This window comes from Fundulus heteroclitus, chromosome 21 (assembly GCF_011125445.2).
Source record: "Fundulus heteroclitus isolate FHET01 chromosome 21, MU-UCD_Fhet_4.1, whole genome shotgun sequence".
Classification (NCBI taxonomy): Eukaryota; Metazoa; Chordata; class Actinopteri; order Cyprinodontiformes; family Fundulidae; genus Fundulus; species Fundulus heteroclitus.
The window spans coordinates 3,965,132-3,990,918 of record NC_046381.1 but is presented as its reverse complement, the minus strand read 5'-3'; the positions used below and the strand labels follow the sequence as shown (position 1 = coordinate 3,990,918).

Sequence of the window (25,787 nt, the reverse complement as noted above, 5' to 3'; positions counted from 1 at the left end):
TTATGAACCATTGTTGGTCACAAAGGCTTTTGACTCTACCAAGCACGCGCTGCAGCTCTCTGCAAGGGAAGTGAGCCGTAGCTGTGGCCATTCAAACATTTCCTTCTCTCCAGCAGAGCTCCTATGCAGCTCTGCAGCTTTTGGCAGCTGTGTGCTCTCAGTCGGTTGCCTTTTAGCGCAGAGCTTTACCAGCCATCCCTGACCAGCCCAGTCTTTACATCAGGGAGCTGTTGCCTTTTTCTGCAGAGATACTTGGCTGCCACATGTGTACACAATAAACTGCAACTTCCTTTGATTTGGCCAGAAAATAGATAGAAGCTCAAGTGGCTTTCAAAAGTCTACACAGCACCGTTAAAAACAATATTGTCTTTATATGTGCTACCACTCTACAGTTACTTAGAAATGTCCTTATAGTTTTCATAAAAAGCACAAATTTATTCAACTGAAATAACATTAAATTGATTGGAAAGGCAGTTTAGTCATTGTCAGTGTGGTATTCTGTCTCCAGTGGCATGGCCAGTACAGGCACCAGATCTCCTCCCTATTGAGTTATTGTGGGAGCAGCTTGACCGTATGGTGGGAAATAAGCCAACCTGACGGGAGGTGCTGCAGGAAGCACGGGGGACATTTCCTCAGATTACCTCAACAAATTGACAGCTACAACGCCAAAGGCCTGCAAGTGCTGCAAGTGTTGCAAATGGAAGATTATTTGATGAAAGCAAAGTTTGAAGGACAAAATTGCTCTTTCAAGTACAAATCATTATTTCTAACCTTGTCAAAGGCTTGACTGCATTTTGTATGCATTTTGCAACTCGTTTGCTTAATAAAATGAGTTCTATTGGAAAAACAAGACATTCTTTGGGTGACCCCAAACTTTTGAGCAGGTGTATATGTATATATATATATATATATATATATATATATATATATATAAATAAATAAAGGAGTACATTTTAATCAGAAACTAATATAGATGTTCAACTTCTGGAGTCTCGGTCAGGTCAGAAGGAGAGGTGATTGTTGTTCTGTTGTTAATGAAATTAACATCAGGTGCACCAAAGGGGCAGCTATAAGGTGACCCCAAAAACAGGCAGGTGGAGGCCACAGGTATTTTTTCCCTAAATATTTTCAGTAGTTTTCCATTTGACCAGGGTCAGTGTCACTACTGATAGCATGATGAGACAATACTGGACCCTACAGAGGTTGCACAGGCAGTCCACTAATGTGGCACATACATACGTGCCATTGCCAGAAGGTTTGCTGTGTCTCCCAGCGCAGTATTAAAAACACGGAGGAGATTCCAGCACACAGGCGTTACTCTAGGCGAGCCTGTGTGCACCAGCAGAACCGATGTCTGCTACTTTGTGCAAGGAGAGGAACAGGATGAGTACTCCCAGAGCGCTACAAAGTGACCTCCAACGAGCCACTGGCATAAATGTCTCTGACCAGATGATTAGAAACAGACTCGCTGCCCAACACCCTGGAGTTCGACTGCCATTTGCCAGAGGTCACCTGAATTAGCAGGTTTGGCACTGGGGCTCTGTTCCTGTTACAGATGGGAGCAGGTTCACGCTAAGCTCGTGTGACAGACGTGAAAGGGTCTGGAGAAGCTGCGGGGAACATTTTGCCGCCTGCAACAATGTCCATGATGGCTGTGGTGGTGGGTCAGGGTTGGTCTTCGGAGTGTCTGGGGCTCAGTGACGTCCTGGTCAGGATCTTGGAGGAGATACTCTATCATGTTGTAATGAGCATCCCCATCGTTGTCAGGCATGCATGCAAAACATATGGAGACCATCAGAACTACAGAGGACCATGTTGAGTTGCTCCAGTAACATTTCAGTAAACTTGACCAGTGTGCTGCATCAGTTTTTCAGTTTCTCAGTGACTTGGGATTAAGCCCTCTCTGGGTTGATCATTGTCATCAAGCAATGGAGCCATTTGTTCTCAACACATCACCTCTTCAAGTGTGGATATCCAGCATGGTTTTTGTTTCCCAATTAAAATATGATGTTTTGCAAGTGTTCCAGAAAGAAAGAAATGAAAAATAAATATATATACACACACTACCAGTCAAAAGTTTGGACTCACCTTTGTCATTCAATGGCTTTTCCTTATTTTCATTCCCTCTACATTTCAGATACATAGTGCAGACATCAAATCTATGAGTCAAAACTATATAGAATGTATCAAAATGGTAAAATTGTGAACTAACTCAAAATATGTACTTTAGCTTTTTATAAACTCCCCCACTTTTTTTCGATCGCTACTTGGTAACTCTTGGCCTTCTCTTGATGAGCTTCATGAGGTTAGTCGCCTGAAATGGTTTTCTTTCTGTCTTGAAGTGGTTCCCAGAGGTAGTAATAAAAAAACAAAGACAAACCATAGAATGAGAAGGTGAGTCCAAACTTTTGACACATGCACACACACACACACACACACACACACACACACACACACACACACACACACACACACGATCACCTTTGACGTGACACATTGTGTGCTGTTTTCTAAAACCAAACAGATTTCTTAGAGGAACAACATGATAAACGGCAAAGATGGAACATTTACTTGGTTGAATTGGTGTCCAGACACTTTTTCAACACATTTTACACCTATCATCTTTTTAGAATATCCTATCTAAATAAGATTTTCTTTACAGTCACAACCTTTAGTGTGAGCCGTAGTTTGCAGAGGTTACAAGGGATCAAAACAATCTCTTTTTTTTTTTTTTTACAAACGTATGAGTCAGAAAAAAGGTCTTACAAAAAATCTGCAGCATTATATTTTATTTTACCACGACCCAGTGATGGTGTCACGTTTCAGTTTCAGAATGCCGTTTCCTCAGCATAAGTATGGCAGTGTCATACCTTCATCTTCTGCTAAAATGTTTCCTCTCTACTTTGCAAATAAAACTGACTGGTATTGTGAAATATTCAGACCTTCATCCAGGGTTTTCTTCACAAAAATCCCAGTTCCATCAGACAAAAAATTACCACCACCATGTTCTGTATTCTTTTGTTGATGTATTTTGGTGATATTTTATTTTTTCACAAGATTAAATTTGGAAGTATTGTTTAAACACTGAAGTTTGGTTTCATTAGACTAAACACATTGTCATACAAAATGCTCTGATGCTTTTGTAATCTTGACCTATATTTTTGTGCACAGAGGTCCTTTTGATCCTTTGTAACCTTGCGGCAATCAATGGTTATTGGGGAATCTTGGTTAAATCCGACCAGATAGCGGAACTTTAGATTCAGATTTACTGTAACTGAATGCATGAAGACTGAATTATGTAACTAAATCAAAAGTTGCTTCCACTAAGTATGACTTTTAAGAGTGGGCAAACTTATTTAACCACATTATTGCAGCTTTTTTTATCTACATTATTATATTTATAGGGTAGATGTCACATTCTAGAATCATTCATAGTGGTATAATTTTTTTTAAAATTTAAAAGCCTAGCATGTAAACAAGATATGTATAGTTTGAGAGTTGCTGTGCATCTTCTGCCAATGCTGGCCCGTTGGTTCAATCCAGGTGTCGGTGACGCTCAGCATGTACAGTAAACTTTAACTAAATGTGAAACTAAGCTCGTTTATTAGGAGTTATACACCAGAAGCTGTAAAGCGTATTATGGTGGTTACCTTCTAAGCATCCCTCTGAGCTCTGTGGGGCAAATCTGCAAAAAATGCAGACTCAGTAATGAAGCAGCACGGCCACCTACCTGTCCCTGGAAGCGCTGCGATCTTCCTCTGTCAGCAGTCCAGCTGGTGTCAAGGGAGCCTGATTTCCCCCCATTAGGTTGTTTTGACAGCCATATCCTCTGTAATTAATACCAGGCACTCTTAAATGAGATTTACGTGAGGCGTGCTGTTTGCACCTCCCAGCTGGTGGGTAGTTTAGGGCTGTCTCTGCTCCCGCGGCTGCCTCATCAGTGCAGCTTTTTTTATTCAGTCCAATGAACACATAAATTCTGAAGATTTCAGAGGAATATTGATTTTTTTTTTTTTTTTTTTTTTTTTTTTTTTGAAGACCTGGGAGAGAAACTAGAGCAGCCCTCCATCTTGAAAGCACCCAGTGCACAGACTTGAGATTTGGTTTCATTTTGACGTCAAAATCACACGTATAAAGCATGAGACACTTTGAAACACACAAAAGTAGTTGGATGACATGATGCTGTGAAGAGGATCAATGGGAGCTAATGGCAATGTTACTAATTAATTGAAGTGCTTTATCTTAGCTTCAGTCTTTTTTTTCTAAGTCAATTGACAAAGGGGACCAGTGAAGGAAAACATCTGCTTTTAGTCCACTACAGATGTTCTTTCGTTTCCATCTCTTCTCTCTGCAGCCTCCCTGTGGAGAATAAGTCAAAAGTAATAATTACAAGATGTTTTAATGTTGTTTAAAGCTCTACATTTTCTCATTTTGACGATATCTCTTTATGTATATTATGGTATATTATGATGGTGATGGACCATCACAGCATAATGCATAACGGTGAAGAGGGAGGAAAGGAGTTAAACATATAAATCTAAATATAGAATACAGAAATATTAACTGCAGAGATTCAAAGCTTCCTGGTACCAGGACTTCAGAGGTGCATGAAGAGGGTCTAAGATCTGATGAGGCGAACACTTCAGCAATCAGGGTTGACGCTGGTGAAAGCTATGAGCCGGAACGCGTTGGTCTGTCTATAACGTTGGTTCCAAACACCTCCAGTGTTGCTGAAGTTTTCACCGTCTCAGAAATATAGACATGAAAAGTGCAACATGTGTCTGAAAATGACAAATGGTGAAAAAGGTTGCTGAATGCATTCAGAAGTGACCTTATATCTCAGCACACATTAGAGTTGCGATGTTCATCAACGAACTGAATTTTAACATTGCAGTTATTCTATTGCACCTCAAAGCGGTGTACATGGGTGGTACTTAATTGATGTACCTGGAAAAATAATCCATGATGTCATCAGTGTTGTCCTTACTGCTGTCTAATAAGGACAGTGGGGCGCTCCATTGAGTGGCTAGCAAAAGACAAAGTGACTAATCTGAGCCAAAAAAAAAGAAGAAATCAAGATTTGGAGAGGCTTGTCTGATAACAAGTGGTAAAGCAAAATGTAATATTTGCAAGAAAAAGCTAATCCAAGTCTGTTTTAAAAGAAATAATTATGAAAAAGTCAAAACTAGATATCAAAAGATTATCTACTCATGTCAAATAAAATTCTATGATCTGTAGTTCTGCATATTTCCAACTTGAATATTCTACCAAGAATAATAATAATGGGGGGTATTCTTCAATTCAAATAAGTCTGACCCAAATCTAACAAATCTTGTGCTCCTCTGTAATTATTTAGCGGATAAAGAAGATTTGAAAACGAACTATTCTTTCAAACAGCTTCAAAAGCGATATATCTCTTCTAGTTTAAATCCAGTTGTTGAAGGAACCCCTAAGGCGGGTGTTAGGGGTTACCACCATGCCCAGACATGGCTGGTCAACGTGAGAAGCAGCACCCGGGAGGTCCATGGTAACTCTGGAGGAGCTGCAGAGACCCGCAGCTCTGGTGAAGGCATCTGTAAACCAATCCGCTTTTATTTACACACTTTAACAGTGTTGCATTTACAAAAGTATGGTAAGCGTTTTTGGTTTTTATTTTGCCACTCCACAATCATTTGCTTATATGATCTCTTAGGAAGAATCACTTTATGACAGATGCATTAATGGAGTAATGTTTTTATTCAGGATTTGATGATTTTATATATAATGCTATCAATGATTAGAGCAAAGGGACAAATGAACAGATGCAGTGGGATGGATCTGAACCACGGCAGTACCACCACCACGATTTTGAAAGGCACCTATTCTGTTGTTTTACCGCAGTATCCCTCTGCTTTTTTACATGTGATATTTTGCAAACCACAAACAGAGAGGTCTTTGGTTTAGTGACAATTTCAATTCATGAGCCCACAGACTAATTGAGGCAGCTCAGACTTTCTAAATGTCCATCAATAGTCTTTTTGAATTTTCTTAACTTCTACACTCTGTGAAATGTAACTTTTTCCTTCTTGATTAATGCTTTGTCTTAAAAAAAACGTCTCACAATAGACGAAAAAGTGTACATTTTAATCAAGAGCAGCAGGTTTATTTCTTAAAAAGAAAATCTGTTTATTATTTAAACAGAAAAATAATACAAATGGCATAAAGGGTCTGAATGGTATCTTCTGTGGGGAATCGGATGCTTTCTAAATCCTTTTCATGTTGCATAACCACAGCCTGTTATCTTGGTCTTATTTTCCATCAACACCAGATGAAGCTTTAAACATTGTGATTTGGGTTATTGTGAACTTCTTAAAAACACCAGGACTCCCCGCTTCCTGCGGAGCTCTGGATTGAAACTGAAGGGAATTGATGCTCTACTTAAAAGCAAAATGAGGAGAGGGCAAGTTTACAAAAAAAACATGAAAGTGTGAGAAAAAATAAAAATGTCATGCATGTATTCAGATATTTCCAGACAACTACCCATTGCTTTTTTTTCCCCTCCCTATTTTTCATTTGTCTTTTGCTCTGCGATTCTCTTTATGTTGGTTCTTCTGTTCTGCTGTTGAATAATTTGTAATGTAAATGTCTAATAAATGTATTTCTTTTATAAACTTGTTTTTCTCTGTCAAATGTTTCTGGTGGTCCTGTTGCTGTGGGTTTTTCTTTTTTTTTTTTTTAGGCCTCCAGCTAAAACTCTTACTCTCAAAACCTTATTGTTCTTGTGAGGACAAGTTGTGTTCAATTCTGAGCTATTTAAGATCTGAATAACTGCTTTTAAAGGTGCATAGTGCAAGTTTTGAAGCTAAATATTATTTATTTTCTTTCCCATACAATTGCCCAATATGTAAAATGAGCAACCCTCTAGTTACAGCAAGTGCCTCTAAGCTGGGTTGCTCAGCTCATGAACGACCTGTGCAGTTGCAGCGGCAGATGTTTTTCCTCTTCTCCCATGCATATGCACAACACTGGTGTCATTTCAACTTATCACCAGAGGGGGGCAGGCTTCTGCAAAAGTTCTGGAACTTACGCTATGCTCCTTTAAAGGTCACATTTTTTTTCACTTGCTTAGTTTGGATGAATGGTAAATTGAGTGTTTGTAGCTGTGTGTGAACCTGACTTAGTTCCCAGACCTGGTTAGGCTGTGTGAGTTTTAACTTTTTTAACAGTATAGGCTTCCTATCAGTTATTTTCAAACTGTGTCCCACTTCAAATATTAGTGCATCAGCTTCTTTCCCAACTTCATCATCATGCAGGTGCCTCTAATGAATTAGAATGTGATGCAAAATTTGTATTGTAGTATTTCAATTCAAAGAGTCAAACTAGTTTTAAGACACACACACACACACACACACACACACACACACACACACACACACACACACACACACACACAATTTGATGAATGCGCCTTAAAGGTAATGGGAATCCAAATTTCAGCTTTTCAGGACTTTCTTTTATATACAGAGATGTTAGGCTTTACAAAATCATTTCCATAAGGAGGGTAAGCCACCAGAGGTCTTTGCTTAAGAAGTTGTCTGTTCAGAGTGCTGTGTCCAAGCGTATTATTAGAAAGTTGAGTGAAAGAAAAAAGAGTGGTAAAGGTGCAAAACAATGATAACTGTAGCCTTAAGAGGATTGAGCTGCGAAAGACAATTCGGTAAATGGAGCTTTAACGGCGGAATCATGAGAGGCACAGCTTTTAAGCTGCTCTAGGTCCAGGGTGACGTTTCCACAGTTGGTGGCAATATGAAGAGTCATGTCAGCTGTTTTCTGAGGTTCAGTCACCACAGCCACGTACCAGGAAATTTCAAAGCACTCCATGCTTCCTTCTGCTGATGAGCTTTATGAAAACAATTTAATTTTCCATTAGGTCTTGTAACCTTTCTTCGTGGCGAAAAGTGCCAATAGCTGTTTAAATGCCCAAAGCATCTCATGGCCCGACCTAAGTCACGTTGATCGATGTATGTCAAGAGGACAAGAGACAGCACAGAAAACTAAAGGCATTTATTTTTTATACAGCAATCCTCTTTAATGTTTTGAGATATTTAGTTTTGTGTTTTTCTTGGCTGTAATTCATCAAAGTAAAAACAAAATAATCCTCTTAATTGGTAAATGGGTACATTTCTTGTTAATAAAATCAGCGTCTCAGTGGATTCTTATTGGGGCTTGTGAGTCAGACTCTGGTCCAGCACTTCAGTCATTTATGTACATTTAACACGGCTGTCTCGTTCTTGGGGCAACACTTTCAGGGAGTAAATCCTGCAATTTCTGGGTTGCGGGGTCGATTCCCCGCGCCGACCGTCTCAGTCCTTGGGTAAGACACTTTACATTGTGCTTGCTGGCAGTGGTCAGAGGACCCGGTGGTGCTGATGTATGGCAGCCTTGCCTCCTTCAGTCTGCCCCAGGGCAGCTGTGGCTGCTCACATAGCTCACCACCGTCAGGGTGTGACTGACTGTAGTGTAGAGCGCTTTGGTACCTGTAAAGATTAGTTAAAGCGCTGTACAAGCCATTTACCATTCTTGACCATTAAACATTTTTAAAAGCAGAGGATCCCAGCAGTGCTCTCCATGTTTGCAATGGTGGTTACAATTCCAGTCCTGTTTCACTCTCCGTGGATCTGGCCATCTGGTTGAAGTCAGAAATGACACATTAAAGCCCAGGGAGAACTTTATCATTCCTCATAGGCCCCAATGTCCTGTACAAGTGTCTCCTGGTTGGCGGTGAGTCTGCTTTGGGAAGGCCTTCCAGAAGCTTGTTAGCCTGCTTCAGTCTGACTGGTAGGCCTGACCGTCATGTCTGTGTTACAAGAGTTGGCAGGTTTAGGTTGGGCACGATTGACCTACTCAACTTAGCTGCTCAGCCAACAAATGCATGTTTGCCTGCAAATGTGGCGCAATTTAAAAGGAAACACTTAAACAGGCTTAGCAAATGTAAAATAAAAAAAAAATTAAGATTTAAAATCCCCATCAGGTGAGGTTTATGGCCACAATTTCCTGCTAAATTCAACCGAAAGTTTCTGAGTTCGAAAAATTCCCGGAATTTCACCACCCTGAAAACAATTATTCATAATTTGCAACTTTTCATCTAACTCCAAGCACAGATGTTTTCTTATCTTAATGTATATTCACCCATTTAAATATTTATTATTATTATTATTTTTTTTTTTTTTTTTAAACATGGATTTGGCTAAAATTGTCTCAATTTCTTTAATACTTGAGGTAGGGGGTGGCTGGACTGGGTCTGCAACTCACCAGAACTTCCGCTCGCTTGATGGGGGATAATTGGCCGTGAAGCCTGGGGCGCAGCAGGTGTTTTATAGGTGTGTCACATCTGAGAGCGTCAGGGCATCAGCTGATGACCGGGGAGAGCGTATCTTGTGCCTTTCTGATAAATCCCTCTTCAGGATGCCTCCTCATCCTTCCCTGATCCACAATAAACACCCTCCCCCGATCAGGCTCGTGTATTTCTGGGGACGGCGCGCAGTTTTTTTTCATATATATATTTATTTATTTTTTACTCTGTGTTTAATCGGTCCGTTCGGTTGTAATCCCACCCACTCATGAAGCAGCTCTCAATCTGAGGGGGTCCGCCTGGGATCGTAGCGGGACGGAGAGCTTTCCACGCAGAAGCTGTGCTCCAAAAAATCTTCTAAATCCAACCTGTCTGGAGGCGCTCATCATCGGGAGGGAAACATGAAGGAAAAGAACCTGATTGAGACCGCCAAAATGCAGGGCAACGTCATGGTAGGGATATGTGTTTTTTTTTTTTTTTTTTTTTGTATTTCCCTGTTTGACGCAAATGTTTTTGCATAACGCAGGTTTTTATACCTCTGTGAACATCCCCGATTCTGGTGTGTCTGCACGTTTTGACGCGCATTCTTGGGCTGCTGCAAGAAGACGTGCGTTTTGCACAGCTCGCTTTTTTATTCATTTATTCCTTCACGCCCTTCTCAAACCCCGCTCTCCTCTGCTGCTGACGGAGTCGGCGTGGCTGTGAATTGCAGTGTGGAGTGCTGAAAAGTTTAGCCTGCTTTCCGTATGAGGCAAGTTTACCATGACTCCCGACTTTTCTGCGTCAGTCCTCCCGAGGAGTAACCTTTCGCCCAAAGAAGGTCCCATTAATATTTTACCGCATGAAGCTGTGGGGCGCGGGAGATATTACAGTGGCAGGGGAGCTGCAGGCAATAATATGGACACTTGTGTGAAGGATCTCTCTGATATTAAGGGTTATCACACTCCCTAAGGCTTTTTTTCTTTTCTTTTGTGGCTTTTCTTTTGTATTTATCCTCCAAATATAAGCGTGCTTCTTATATTATGACTCTTGGGACAGTGTGAAAATGATAGAGGATTATTAAAGTTTATTTGGTATGAGATTGTTTAGTCAACTTCTGCAAACTTTCAACAGGATTGTGTTTGGGGATCGTTGTTTTGCTGGACATCCCGAGGTTTCCAGAGTTTCAACTGTACGCAAGTTGGATAATTTGGAGGCTTCACTGGCGTTAAATGCGGCCCTTAGCATGATGTCACCACCACCATGCTTGATTATTGGTGCAATTAGATGTTTGACAAATCTATAAGGGTTACCATCGGCATGAAGTTTTTTTTTTTGGTGTCCAGTCCTTTTAGATGTTCTGAGAATGATCTCTTATTCTGTGCAAAGACCCTCTGCTGGTGTTAAGAGGCTGGACGCTGCATTGAAATTCTCATCAGCCCGACCTTCTTTTTTTTTTTTTTTTTTTTCTTGTCTCTCCCCCTGCTCACTTTGAAGTTTCACGTTTATTCCTTGATTCACCCCTACGATTGCTTTATTTCTGGCTGAATAGGCTTCGCTCTGCAAACACTCTAGGCAATTTTTTTTTTCCTTTTTTTTTTTTTTTTTTGAAGATGTGGGGCACAGCTGTGTGGAGACGGGCTTTTTCCTTCACCGAAGCCTGTGTTCTACACCCTCTGGCCTTATTTTCTGCAGAAATGTGGATTTCTACCCTTTTTGTCCCAGAAAAAAAAAAAAATACACAAAAAAAAAAACACACGAGGACGGATGTTCGGTGCGAGGAGCTTTTGAAATTCCAATTCAGAAAGACGCATTTTTTTTTTTTTTTTTTTTACAGTGGAGTATCAGGTTAAGGCAATCTGTGTTTCTTATGCAACCTTTTTCTGTTTAGAGCCAGAAATGTATTAAAACAGAGCAGATGCTCATCTGTCAGGGCATTCTGGCTTCTCCCAGCCTCTCAGCCGTTTACTGTCTCGGGGAGAGATGCTGAAAGTCAAGTAAAAGCCGTATTTAGCTGTGTGCAATCATGGAAATACAAAATTCTCCTGCACTTTTAATGTACTCTGCCAGTCCTAAAGAAAAAAAAAAACAATCACGCACTAATATTTCACTGCGCAGCCTTCAGCTTTTTCTCACGCACCCATTTTCTGTGACATGGTTTTGACGAGCTTCTGCTATATATCAAAACATTGATCATCATCCAGTGCTGCATTACTTATTCACCAAGATCTTGTGGAGCCCATGAGAGTCAGGTTACCGGACGCATTTTTCTCCGGCACATCCAGAAGAGTCTCAAAGATGTTAAGTCTTTAAAAAAAATGTTTCTTTCTGTCTCTCTCTTTCTGCTTGAACAACTCTTGAACAGTTTTTAACCTGATGAATCCTGGCTTTGTCCCTTTGCAATCTGTCCGTGAGGGAGGAGGAAACGCACTGATGGAATAATGGGCGTTCAGTTTATTCCTGGCATCAGTTTACCTCATTCTTCAGTCCATAACCTTTGATGAACCTGGACCTGACTAACGGCTGCAGCTTCACATGATAGCGCCGCCCGCGCAGGATTACACAGTAGGCCATAAGCATGATAGGTGCAGCACTTAATGCGCCTCTCGTCTTACCCCGACGATCCCATCCGTCTGTGGCTACATGGCCTTCCTCCATTGCTCCAGAGTCCAGTCTTTATGCTCCCTGGCAAATTGAAGCTTTTTTTTCCCCCCGCTGATTAGCCTCTCTGATCAGCGGTTTTCTCAAGACTACACAGCTGTTCAGTCGCAACCTCCTGAGTCCCCTTCACAGTGCATGTTTGGAAATGCTCTCACTTTCACTGTTCCGCATAAGTGGAAGTTCTGCTGTTTTATCTCCAATTTGATTTCAACAGATGTTTTAAGTGATTGCGGAGCACCATCACCGAAGATTTGTTCTGACCACATTTCTTCCACGATGGTTCCCCGCTGTCCTACCAGGTTTTAATCGGGCATTATTAAATTTTAGTAGTTTCTGCCATCTTAGTGTTTGTTTTTTTGTTTGTTTTTGCTTGGTCCATGATCTACCTTTCCATAGGTTCAATATGTATTCAAATTTTCACCTCCAGGTAAAAAAAAAAAAAGAAGATAGACAATAGATTCCATGCAATATTTATTTTTAAAGATTAGAGCACAAGGAAAAGTTGTGTGTGGAAAAACTTTGTGCTCCCCATCTACTTCTATTGTATTCAAGAAGGAGTATGGTATTGGTAGTTTACTCATCCAGAGCATGCAGAGTTTTTTGTTTTTGTTTTAATACAATACCCTGGTAGAAAAATATATAAGCCTTAAATTCAAAGAAGCTGTTGTTGCCAAACAGCAAATTAATAGTTTTAAGGCCATTTCAGTGCTATTTGAAGTCCATCATTCTACAGTGAGGAAGAATATTTATAAGTAGAAAGCATTCAAGAATGTTTCCAATCTTCTGAGGAATGTACATCTCAAGTAAATTCACCCCAAGGTCAGAACATCCAACGCTGAAAATAAACCTTAAAACACCCAAGACCTTCATCTCGGGCTCTGCAGGCCTCGGTTTCCATTTTAAATGTTAAAGTTCAGGATCACGTAGTGTTTTAAAATTTAACAAGCACTGCTTATCCTTAAGGGTGGATGGAGAAAAACTCTTTAATTTTCCAAAATGAACACAGTAAACGGGAACTGGACTCGGTTCATATAGAGCTTTTCTTGACACACTAAAGTGATATGCGCTACAATCAGATTTGCCTAGTTGCTGACAGATTTAGACACTGATCAGTGGGAAACAAAGCTGGAACCAAACCCATTCACAACCTTTGAATTGCAAGGCAGTTACTCTACCATGCCAGAGTTGCCTGGCAGAAGAGCCGCGCTTTGTAAGGGCCACGTAAATAAACCACAAGACTTACGGAGAAATGTCCTCTGGGAAGAGGATCGCAAAGTGGAGACGTAGAAGCCTAAACACCTCCTGCCAAGTGGTCAGGCACGGAGGTGGAGGGCTGATGACTTGGGCTCATCTTATTTATCCACATCACATGCTTCACCTTGAAGCCATTGGTTGGACAGCATACCAAAGGCATGGCCCAGAATGGATCATCATCAGGAGAATAATGCATGAAGAGGCAGCAGATCTACAACGGAAGGGCTGGAAAGGCAAAGATCAAGGTGTTACACTGGCCCGGTCAAAGTCACACCTCAAACTGGCTGTTTAAAAACCTCAGTGGATTAAAGTATGCTGCAAATATTGGGCCAAATCTTCTCCACATTGACGCGAGAGACTGATCCGTTGCTTTTGTCCCCCTGCATTCAGGTTTAAATCATCCCAGAAGCCTGTGAACACGTGATGATATCCATGCTCATTTACAATTTTAGTTCACTCTTGAACTAAAAATAGGGTGTATTGAAAGAACGTGACTCTCACCGTTCTTGGTTTTAATCCGCTGTCGATGTAGTCTTACATCTGGGTCCCTAATGTCAGGGTGTATTTCATTCATGGAGGCGGCTGTGACATCATTTAACCTTTTTAGGATGTGATACTGATCATCGTGACAACAAAGCGGACGAAGCGCCTGAGCTCCAGCGTGACAGCTTTATTGTGGAAGGCGATTCCTTCCTTCACAGTCGGCCCCGTCGTCTCGGGACAGAGTTCTCGTGCCGCGACGGGAAGTCCTCTGAATACGGGAGAGGAATCGGCGCAGTGTGATTTCTCTCCATGGACAAGGCGAGAGCTGGGAAGGCGTTGTTGTCCGACGGGGGGGCCGTGTGTACGCCAGTCAAGGTGGCAGTACGTGAAAATGGGTGGCAGAAACACGCCCGAGGTGTTTGCCTGCACAGGAAATTGCAGATAATTGAGTCTTCGTGCAGACGCCTAAGTGGTAACGACAGGATAAACGTTGCCATGGGATACCGTTATCTCAGCCGCTGACCTGCGATGTGTGTGGAGTTTAGAGAACGCTTGATATGCACGCGTGTGTGCCAGCTTCTGGTGCAAGTGAGACGTCGGGCTCTGATGTCGGCGTGCAGTTGCTCTCTGACACGGCGAACGTCTCTGCTGAAGGACGCGGAGGACGGCGTTGTCGAACATCCAATGATTTGTTTGTCTCAGATGAAAATGGAAAGGCAGAAGTGGGCACAGATGCATCTCTGTCAAAGGGGGCCATTCAGAAGCTCGCTCGGTGTTGGGCTCCTGTCATTTTTATTGAGTTTCCTCCCTTCACCTGTGGTGCGGTTTAGCTGCTCTCTCACTGATGAACAAGTCTGTGTTTCTGCATGATGTAAACATTTAGCTTCTGAGGCCTTTGACCGTAGAAGGATTTGACTACTTTGACTTTTTAGGTAATCGTTGGATGATAAACAGATTTGTTTTTCTGGGAATCTGTGGGACAGTTTGTAATTAAATCGATTAATTAAAATGTCAAGTCACTTGTAATTAAATTACAGCCCACAAATCCAGACTAAAGATGGTACTTCCTGGTTGACTCTGGCAGCCTCTCTCTTTATCGTGAATGGATCTTGGCCCACTCTTTTTCCTCGGCATTTATTTGTGTTGCGCGGCTGCCTAAAGGTCCGAGTGTAGCAGTTCAGTCAGGACCGGATCTGGACTCTCACATGAAACACCCTCTGACTTTTTTTTTGTAATTCTGTCTTAAATCTGCTGCAGCGTTTGGCATTGTTGCCCTGTTGATGACCCATTTTGAGTCAAGCCTCTGGTATCGGACCATGTCTGTTCACAGTCGATCCTCATGGGCTTGATTTTGCCGGTTTTGGATCCCTCTCTGGGTTCACCTGAATCAAAAGACGGTTCATTAACAGGCTATTCCCAGACTTGACTTGCTGAAGAGGTGTTTTATCCATTTTCATCAGCTGCGTTGAAGAAGAATTAAGAATCTTTATTGTGGAAATTTTTGATGAGACAGACGCCGGCTCAGGATGCACACAGATTACATGTAACATTCAAATAAGAAGGCATAATATTTCCACTGGGCCTGTCACAATAACACATTTTGTTGGACGATAAATTGTCCTAGAAATTTGTCATTTGGAGCTCCTTTCCAACTAATAATAATAATAATAATAATAATAATAATAATAATAATAATAATAATAATAATAATAATAATAATAATAATAATAATAATATCTTCTCTGCTATTGTACAGCTGTGGAACAGCCGTTTGTGGCAGGGATGTTTCCTCAGGCAATGTGAATTGACTCAAATGTTTGCAACATTTTTTCAAAATGCCGGCTTTTTAACTAAATTAGAGGGAAGCATCTCCTTAGAGCGGAAATTAACTATTGTGTCTGTAAGTGCGCACCAATTCTTAACGGCCTTTTTGTATTTGGTTTGGCGATTAAATGCTCCAGTGATTGTGGATTGTCAGGAAGATGGAGACAGCCCACTGGTTGCATTTATTTCTTTATTTTTATTCCAGCTGGGGAAAAAACTGCATCGGGTGATTGCATTTTAGGTGCAGCTGCAAGTTAGTTGTATCGGCCCCGTTTTGTTGCCACTGCTTTGGAACGAATGCAACAAACCGGCTTGACCGGGTTAAGCGGTTCGCCACGTCCCTTCGGTTTGAATCCATATTGCTCCCACGCTGCCGTGTTCAGTTTTGAAATAAATCTTGACCACTGATTTACTATCTTGCTACTCCTCACGGTGCTCTCTCTGAGCAACATAACATAACCGTCTGCCTGCCAAATACCCGACGCAAGAGTTAGCTTCTCCTTACACTAAGGAAACGAGAAGGGGATGGCTGAGTGGAGACCGGTGCACTGGAGTGAAACCTTCTGTCATCCAGTCTCTTTGGTAGAAAGAGAGGGAAGCACAAGGAAAACAAACAACCTAATTTATTTTTATCATGCGATTCATTGTCTTATTGTGACAGGCTTAGTTTCCACAACTATTTTTTTTCCCCCATATAATCGGTTGATTGCACTGGCCAACAACGCTTCCTGAAAAGCTTAAGGCGTGCAAATAATCCATAGAATCTAATATGATTCATATCCGAGTCTGAAAATCTGAAAATCACATAGCAGTCCCTTCGCTAACGATAAAGATTAATGTGCTGTTGCATGAATTTATCACCTGAACACTCCATCGTTGATACACTCGTGTCTGCAGTAAATTTTGTGCAATCATGTCATATCTGCGTAAATGTCAGACCAGGCATTCCCTGCGAGACCAGAGTGTACAAACAGGCGTTACCAGCAGTGTGTTTGTCAACATTTAACAGACGACCAACTGGGCCGATGGTTTATTGATTAGCAGCAGGGGGCGATGGCCCTCACAGCTTTTGGAAAGAAGCTGTTCAGCTGTAATGTTCATTACTAGAGTTCTTCTGTCTTCCACCACCTGCACTGGGTTTAGGGAGCATCCTTTAGGACAGCGCTACCTTCCTGATGGACATATCTAACCGCTTCCTCTCAGCTGTAGGTAAGCGGCTGCTCCATCAAACTACACCATAGAAGATGGTGTAGTTTGTACTTCCTGCAAAGAGCATCGGTGCTGCGACTCCAGTCCATGTGAACAGCCGGGTCATAAGTGTCCACTTTCTCAGTAGCTACGTTTACATGGACAAAGGTAATCGGAATAAAGGGCCGACCGGAACAATAAAGCTTGATGTAAACATTCCAACTGGAATACTGTGATCAGATTAAGCTCAACTGGAATCAAATTGTATTTTAGAATGGAAGGGCTGGTTAATGGCGATTGATAATCCGATCAACGTGAATAATAAATGCTTGTCAGGCTCAAGTTATTCCGAATGTGGCAAACTGACCTCAGTGTGCATGTGCGCCCGACGTAAACATGATATATTTTTGCTTTGAGTGGCAGAAATACGTTGGAAAGCAAAACTGTCTGTGCTCCCGATACAACCTTTCTGTTCGAAACATTAAAAGAGCTCAATATTAATATTTACTCAGTAACGTTTCAACTGTAATTAGAACCTGGTGCAGATCGGAAGACCAAAAAAAAAAAAAAAACTCATACAATACTGCTTTTACTGTTTTTTGTTGTTCAACAAATACAGAAATAATATTTCTTCAGTGTTTTTTTTAAGGAAATGTGATAGTGGTACTATTCTGAATAAAGCCAGATGCATATACACACTCATTATGATCGGATTAATTGATTTTTCTTTGTTTTTTAATCCGAACACATCTCAATCTGATCGTGAAATTTTTGTGCATGTAAACATCGCTAGTGTCAGTCCTCTGGATGTTCACTGTTGTCGGTGGGGTGGGTCTGTGCCTGAGGAAAGTCACAATCAGCTTGGTTTCTTCCACATTGATCAAAAGATGGTTTTGCTCACACCAGACCGCAAAGACCCGTTTCCATTGTCTGTCCTCTGTTTCGTCATCGCCTGTGATGAGGCTGGCTATGGCAGTCATCTGAGAACAGCCTGGGGAGTGGATGAAGAAAGTCTGCAGAGTAGAAGGTGAACAAGAACTGTGCAAGCACATTTCTCCTGCAGGGCCTCCATACTGCAGACCTGCCTGTCAGCGACATAGCCCTGCGTCCTCACATGCTGTGCGCAGCCAGTGAGGTTTTGTGACGTCCTCCACATTAACGCATCTGTATACACTAGAGCCCGGGTGTCAAACTCATTTCTATATTGGGCCACTTTGGCATTACAGAGTCATTAAAAGGGCTGGTTGCCGGTGTATAGATGATACTTTTGATTTAATTTCAGTTCACCTAAATGTATAAAAAAAATGCATGGTAACATCAAAGTAAACTGTATAAACTAGGCCCAGTTTATCAGCAAAAAAAAAGTTGATATTGGGGTGAGTTACACTTTAAACTCATCTTTCTGGATCACTTTTTGGAAATTTCTGGGTTTTTTTTTAAACGTGTTATGGGAAACCTGGCATCTAGTGACAGGATGCTGTAACTACACAGTAAAAAGAAAATCTAAATTCACCACAAGAGGCACAGTTTTAGCCACATTATACACTTTAAAAGTATATATGCCTCTACTTTATGACATGATATTAATGTTTTGGCTCTTGTAGGCTGGATAAATTGCCTTGACGGGCCAGATTCGGCCCACGGGCCTTGAGTTTGACACGTGCTCTAGACCAGCACCCTGACAAAACTCCTTTAATAGCATTGGTCACACATATCAAAAGCAACTGAGAAGTACACAACCATTTTCCACACAGTTTATACGTGTGAACTGAACATTTAAAGCCCTTAGACATAAAAGAAACTTATACTCTCAAGCTAAGACCTGGAAACGCCTTTAAAAGCAAAAAAGAAAGGGCCTGTATTTAACAGGTGACATTTTACATATAAAAACATTCCACCCAACAACGACGATAAGCTCAGTGCACCAACTGCCACCTTTATTGAAGATCAGCCTAATTTGCTGGCTGCTATGTTTTCCCCAGAGCGCACAGTGGAAGCAGCTGTTAACATACTGAACGCTGCTGTTTAGAACCCCAAACAGCTGTTTGGGTGTGTTGCAACCGCTCGTGTGCCTTCGGGCTGACGGCTGTATTTTGATGGAGCACCGCTGTGCCTGATTTGGTGCTCCACTACACCGTTAATGCCTTTTCAATACAAACCTTCATGGCTGCGGGCCAGCTTGTAGGAGTCACGTCGATAGCTCACTTCGCTTGTTTTTGTACTGAGCCGTACCAAATCACACAAAGAGGAATTAAAATCACAGCGCTGTTTGACCACCTCCACATGCATGCTGCTTTATCGATCGTCGTGCTGCACCCTGCAACACGGTTTTTCCAGACATCTGATATCTGAGCACCTGTTAGCCAATATCTCGTAGTGAGCGAGTGAGTCAGCAGTACCACCTCAATCCTTTTTTGCCTCATTATTGTGCAACATCTGGGGGTTATCAGAGCGTAATGTGGGGCGAAGTATTAAAGGTGTTTTGGGGTGTGAAATGGATGTGCGTGCCATTTTTAAAATGGAGATGATGTGAAAATGTCCACACATCCAGCCACGTTTTTAGCCCCAGCCTCAGCTCCAGATTTAGATCCATCCATTCAACTCCAAATTTTGATCCGTCGTCTGTTCATCTCTGCTTCAAGATCTATCCATCAATTTTTCTTCAGCTCCATCAATTTAACTTCATCTTTAGATTTAGATATATATTTTTAGATCCATCCCTCTTTCCCTCCCAAGCTTTAGACCTATGCTTCCATCACTCCCTGCTCTATACTGTGTTATGCAATTATACACCGTTTTAAAGTTATTTAATGTTTAATAAAAAAACATCTGTCTGTTAGGTATTGTCCGGTGGATATTAGCTCTTAAGCTGATATCAGGACAATAGTTGAACGGGATGATACGAGCACTGACGATCTTTTAACAGCAAGCTCTGCACACACATAAAATAAAGGAGTGACCACTTCTCTTCAAGTTCAAGAATTTAATAACAGAAATAAAATGAACATCCAGAGAACATCAGTATATAATGCTGTTAAGTTTCACTAGCCTTTTATATGAGGCTAGTGAAACTTAACTAAACTACTAAGCAAAAAGAAGATAAAAAGAAGCTAAGCTAAGGAACTATGTACATGCAAAAGAACACAAAAGACAAAATAAGGTGGTTGATCATCATCAGAATAATTCAGTGAATTCTGGTTTACTGCAGATCTGACTTAAAGAACATGGAATGGAGTTAAATTAGCTTAACTAATTTAGAACAACCTTTGGTATGTGTTTCAATTAATTCACAATGCAAATCCCGAGTTAAACAAAACAACATTTGAGGAAATAACATTTTAAAGAATGATTTGTTGAGTAAAATCATTAACTTTAGGGACACTCGATTTTATTTATGGGATTATACCTCCTGGATGCTAGGGGTTGCTGTAGCGATCGGTCACTAAAATCGGCTAATCCTAAAGTTGAACAAAATGCCTTTTAAATCCACATTATTTTCCATATTAATGCGGTAATAACGCTCATAGCACTATCAGACGATGGTGAAGCGAAACGAAACAAACTTTATGTTTGAAACAAGTTTTTTTTCGTGCCTATCCGGGAACCGGAAGTTGTCAAAAGCTAATAGCCGTTTGGCTAGCGGATTTTCAGCGCTAACTTTAAAAGCTTTGGCTTTATTTTAGGAATAATGATTGGAACTCCCTTTTGAGTTGTTCTCCGGTTACATGGTCAGAATTCAATCTGACATCAATTTTCTCATCATGGTTTTAACATCATGGCACAGCAACGCGTGTTTGTCAATGTGCCTAAAAAAAAAAAAAAAAAGAAAAAAATCTGAAGTGAGAAAATCAGGCAACATCTTGGAAAACTGGCTGCTTTCCAATTTAGAGAAACAACTACTTTACTTTTACACTCCCTCTTGGATTAGCAAAGCCAAATTTCTTTGGTCATAACCTAAATCTTCAGGTTTATTGTAGAAAATGCAATTGGTTTAGGAATATTTCTCTTCTTGTTTATCCGCACTCTCCAGGCACCGGAGGAATAAAAGTTGTGTAGAAAATAAAAGGGCGCAACCTGGATTTGCTGCCTCTCTAAGCAGTCGGCATTGATGTAGTCCGTTTAGCAAAATAGATGTCAAATCTAAACCATACAAAGTGACTGCACACATTATCTGAGCAATTTACAATGTGGAGAATTGATAAGAGGGAGAAAAAAGGTAATGCATTTATTGTGTCTCAACTGGATAATTAAATTCTGGCTAGGAACCTGAAACAGTTTTTTCTTTTTTTTCATGGGGAAAAAGCAATATCCAGCCGAAGCATTTTTGAAAGGCCAGTGTTGTGCTAGCCTGTATTGGCCTCTATGCTTTTTTTTTTTTTTTTTGATATAAAGGGTGAAAGAAAAAATGGTTAAGTTGCAAAATAAACAGCATTATTATTATTTTTTTTAAATAATGAAAGTGATGCATTGAAAATATGAGTCAGCAGTATTGCCTCTCCATGCTTCTGGGATATTCATACACTTGACTGGGATTAGCTCTTTGCCGTATCACATATGCAGCAGTTGGGGACAGAGGGGACTTCATTTACAGTGACCTTTATGCTGGCCACAGTTTTTCAGTGGTGACGGTGCACAACAACGCTATTTCATTAAGCAAGCTGGAATACATCATGCAGTATTGTTTTTATATTTTTTTTCTCTGTTGTGTTTTGTTTGCTAAACAATCAAACAGATCTGGCAGATGGCTGTAGTTATCTTCTGAAGCGGAGTTGCTGACAACTAATGACAAGGATGGTTAGTTGACAAATTTCATGTGAGCTGGTGATGGCGTGTTGTGAACCGACAGTATTTTTATTTATTTATTTATTTATTTTTTGCTTTGTATTATTCAGCAGTCATTTTGTCCAGGCCAGACTTCAGGGTGAAGAAGCTCAAAATGACTCCAATCAGGCCTTGATGGAGCCGTTGATCAATACCAGTGATTTCAGGGTTACTCTGAATGCTGTTTTCAGCTTCGGTGGAAAACAACCTTTTTGTTCATATTGGTTCTGCTCTGCTTAGCTGTCGGGGCTGTTGGACCCAGAAAATTCTTGAAGGCTGTTTTGATTTATTTATTTATTTTTATTTTTTTCCCCTAGCAGCTTGTATTCAGCGTTTCCTAATGCGGTGCAAGTTTATTACAACTAACCAACATAAAGGCCATTTGATAAACAACCAGCTTTGGTTTAGCCAAGACTATTATTAATTGACTAAAATATTATTTTAACGTTTAAACTGTACTTTCGGCACCTTTTTGGTGTTTCTTAATGCGTACAGATTATTCTTTGTTGCTTTTTTTGCTGTTTTGCCATCTAGTATTTGGACATTTTCAGATGAATGTTTGCTCGGCATCTGGTGAATCAGTCAGTCGCAGGTTCCTAAACTTAAACAATGTGTGCATGGCGTAGCGTTTCTATCTGATGTAAAAAGATAACACTGTTTTGACATCACAAGCTCCCTATGCTAAAGGAGCTAATATAGGAGGCATACAGGCTTCTTTTCCTACCTCCTTCACTACTGACTGCACTGTTCGGACAGCACTTATGATGGCTGACGCACTGCCGCTTTGGCTGTTACGTCCTTACTAATTGGACCTTTTCGGATGCGGCCAAGTTCTCCTGAGTCCTGCTAATGACCTGATTATTTGACGCAGGTGTTTTGGGCCAGGGATAGGACACCAGCCCTCAAGGGCTGGAGCTTGACACCCTTGATCTAGATGTTACTCAGGTTTACAGCTTCTTAGGCCGACTTCTAGTCAAGCCAACAGTATAGAAGCAGAGTCTAAGTAAAAACAAAAAAATCCAAAGATAACACAGTGACAGGCAAAAAGAAACAATTTTAAATCTGGTTATCTGTTGGCTTCAAACTTTGTTTTTAGGTGAACATTTAGTAGACGATCAAGTAAAACATGACACCTCAGGTCCTGTGTCTGCTCTTTGTTTTCCTCTTTTCCAAAATGGATATAATTCAGATAATTTTCATCTGCTCTAAATAGTTTTTTTGTGTTTTTTAGGACTGGCACTTCAATCCTTTTACACAGGCATTGGAATCAAAGACCCGTTCATGATATTTTAGTGTTTACTTCCATCCATTGTTGCTGCTTGTGTTGGTTCTTATGTGGTAGTTAACGGGGAATTCGTTTTACATGATAGCGGGGTGGCCTGTCTTGTTTCTCCCCTTCCTTGTGCATGCAAATGTCCCTCATGAGCTCCGTGGGGACCGAAGCTTTTAGACTTGGTGTGTTATCTGTCATGCCCTCTCCTTGGCTCTGAGAAATCAATCCCTACTTACCCGGGCTTACACACTCAGTGCCTCAGCAAAATAATGAGTCGACACAAGGTGAATACATTATACAGCGTGCTTTTTTTTTTTTTGCAAGTTGAAACTGAGGGCCCATGCTTGTTAAGGTTTTGCCAGCATTGATGTCTGCCTTTTATGAGCAGATGCTGTAATTAGGACTGTTTAGCCATGCGGAGTAATTTTTCATCATAGGTAATAGGGATGGACCGGATCTGCTGTGTTAAAACACTTATGAATAAGTTGATAGTTTTTGTTCTTGTTGTTTTTAGCAAGGCCTGCTGATCGCTAAATGTAGCATCTACCTGATACCGTTGGAAGTATTTTTAATGTGTTGCCCTGTGCTCATTAAGAAACACCTGCAGTTACTTAGGAGCAACTCTTCAAGTTCAAATTCAACACATGCAGAACCTTTTTGAATCTGGAACAAAAAATTGGCATGACCAGCTCCCCCTGGTGACATTAGGAGCAGCAGCGACAGCGTCCAGTATCCAAAAGAATAGTATTTTGTTTTGTTACTTGAACTTTTTTATGAGGGATAGAAATACATGAATTAGAATTGCAAGAAAATGAAACGATCCTATTTCTGTGTCAGAAAATATAAAAAATGCAACGACATGGCGTCAAACCTCACTTTCAGTTTCAAGTCTGAGGTATGACGATCACTTCCTTTTTTTTTTCCTAATTTGCAAAAAAATTTATGAGAAATTTAAAAAAAGATGTATCAACTTTTAAAATTATTTAACCCATGACAAAACTTTTGTTTCTTTTTGAAATGCAAAGACTGATGAGAAATCTAGAAAACTTTAGTTGAGGCATATTATTAAACACTGTCTTGTAGGTATTGCCTTCGCTTTCAGTTTAAAGTCTGAGATATAACAGAAAGTTCTACTTGTAAGTAAAATTAAAGATTTCAAAGCCACATAAGTTATTTTTGTAAACACTATAAATGCATCTTCCTAAATGTCTCTCAGCACACTGCTTTGAATGTATTTGAGTGTGCGAGCTCTTTCTAAAGTCTTTGAAAGGAGCTTATGGTTGCAATAGGGCAAAGTGAGTAAGTCAACATGCTTGCGTCTGAGGCTCCCCCCGGGCTTTGATTCAGTTTCTCCTGCTGCAGAAAAGAGGCGTTCTGATGGCACAGATGTTGCAGGGATGCTAAAAAAGGACTTTGCTAGCTTTGACAGTGTTGGATAGGGTGCAGCATTTGCTAAGCACACCAAGACCTCCTTCTGGACAGTTTGGTTAACATGCTACTCCCCATCCTTCATCACTTGTACTGGAGTCTGAAGAACTCGGTGGATTGGTGATAAATGAGGTAGCACTCCTGTTCTGTCTTGCGCTGCATCGGAGCCCCATTGTAAACTGGATTCTTTTTTTCTTCCATCATTTCCTTTTCCACATCAAGCGCCATCATCTGTACCATTCTTTAAACCTTAAAGATTTCATCAGTGGGCAGGAGCCTAATCCTGGGGTTCAAAGCGACAGTAAGTAGTACAGTGTTTGGGGATAAACGGTCCCTCCCATCTTGTTGTTCTCCGTGTTACTGGTTTGGTATGCCTGGCCAGGCGCAGTCTCCAAGGCCTGGGTCTGTGTTGACTTCTTGAGGCTTTGCATGAGCTGTGGAAGTGTAAAGAATGTAGCATAGCCTTGCCAGCTAAGAAACACAATTGCTTCTTCAAATGGCTGATGATCCTTACTTAGCTCCTCAATTACATTCAGCTGATCTGCTCAAAGGTCAAGGTAGCCTCTTGGCGTCAATGCCGGGTCAGATAATGCAGCAGTTATTGGCCATTTTTACTCCAGCAGCCTGGACAGCATGCAGGAAAGTACTTTTCCAAAGAGTACCATATTTTCCGGACTATAAGTCAGTTTTTTTTCATAGTTTGGCCGGGGGTGCGACTTATACTCTGGAACGACTTATGTGTGAAATTATTGCACATTTTTACCGGTATATCATTACACCTGTTATTTTCACACCAAACAGCAAGAGGGCGCTCTAGGCCTGTGTTGAATCAGACGTAAGCGACGTAGAAGCGGAAGTGCCGCAGCTTCTACCTCCGGAGTTAACAGAGTTATTTGAAAGTGACACCGAGGATGAAGATTTCACTGGATTTTAGTTATTTGGAGTGACACGGGCGCTTTGGTTAACTTCTTCGCATGTTATTTATGCTATAGTTATCTGAATAGCTTTTAATTTGTTATGTTAACATACCAGGCCCGTTCTCAGTTGTGTCATGTTGCGTAAGCTAACCGTACAATTATTCAGCCTGTGGATTATTCTCCAATTTTTATTTAAAATTGCCTTTCAAGATGACATGTCTGTTCTTGATGTTGTATATTATCAAATAAATTTCCCCCAAAAATGTGACTTATACTCCAGTGCGAATATGTTTTTTCCTTCTTTATTATGCATTTTATGGCTGGTGCGACTTGTACTCCGGAGCGACTTATAGTCGGGAAAATACGGTACTTAGGTCTTGCACGAGCATGTATAACATTGTGTCCATTTGCAGCGCTTATCCTTCAACTTTGTGCACGGCAGATCCACTTTTTAAAAAAAAATGCTGTTACAACATTGCATCTTGTAGCCGCTATTTATGCTTCCACCAGAGAAAGTCAAAGCTGTTGTTCATGATAATGGTGCGAGCGTTGTAGCAGCAGTGAAGGTTTTGGCAAACTGCAATAAGAACCTAAGGCATCTCGGCAATATTTGCAGCTGTGTGTCTTT

General features: G+C 40.9%; 1 protein-coding gene across 2 annotated transcripts in view; it reads left to right on the top strand.

Annotated features, from left to right (window-relative positions):
• Window positions 1-25,787, top strand: part of dpp6a (dipeptidyl-peptidase 6a) — a 350,399-nt gene that overhangs the window by 37,731 nt on the left and 286,881 nt on the right. Inside the window, exon 1 of one of the 2 annotated variants that reach the window (XM_036124849.1) lies at window positions 9,396-9,783. The exons of the other annotated variant lie outside the window; for it this stretch is intronic. Within the exon in view, the coding sequence (XP_035980742.1) occupies window positions 9,733-9,783 (51 nt within the window). The 5' untranslated portion in view covers window positions 9,396-9,732. Of the gene's footprint in view, window positions 1-9,395; window positions 9,784-25,787 lie in introns of those variants that run through there. 2 annotated transcript variants of the gene reach the window in all.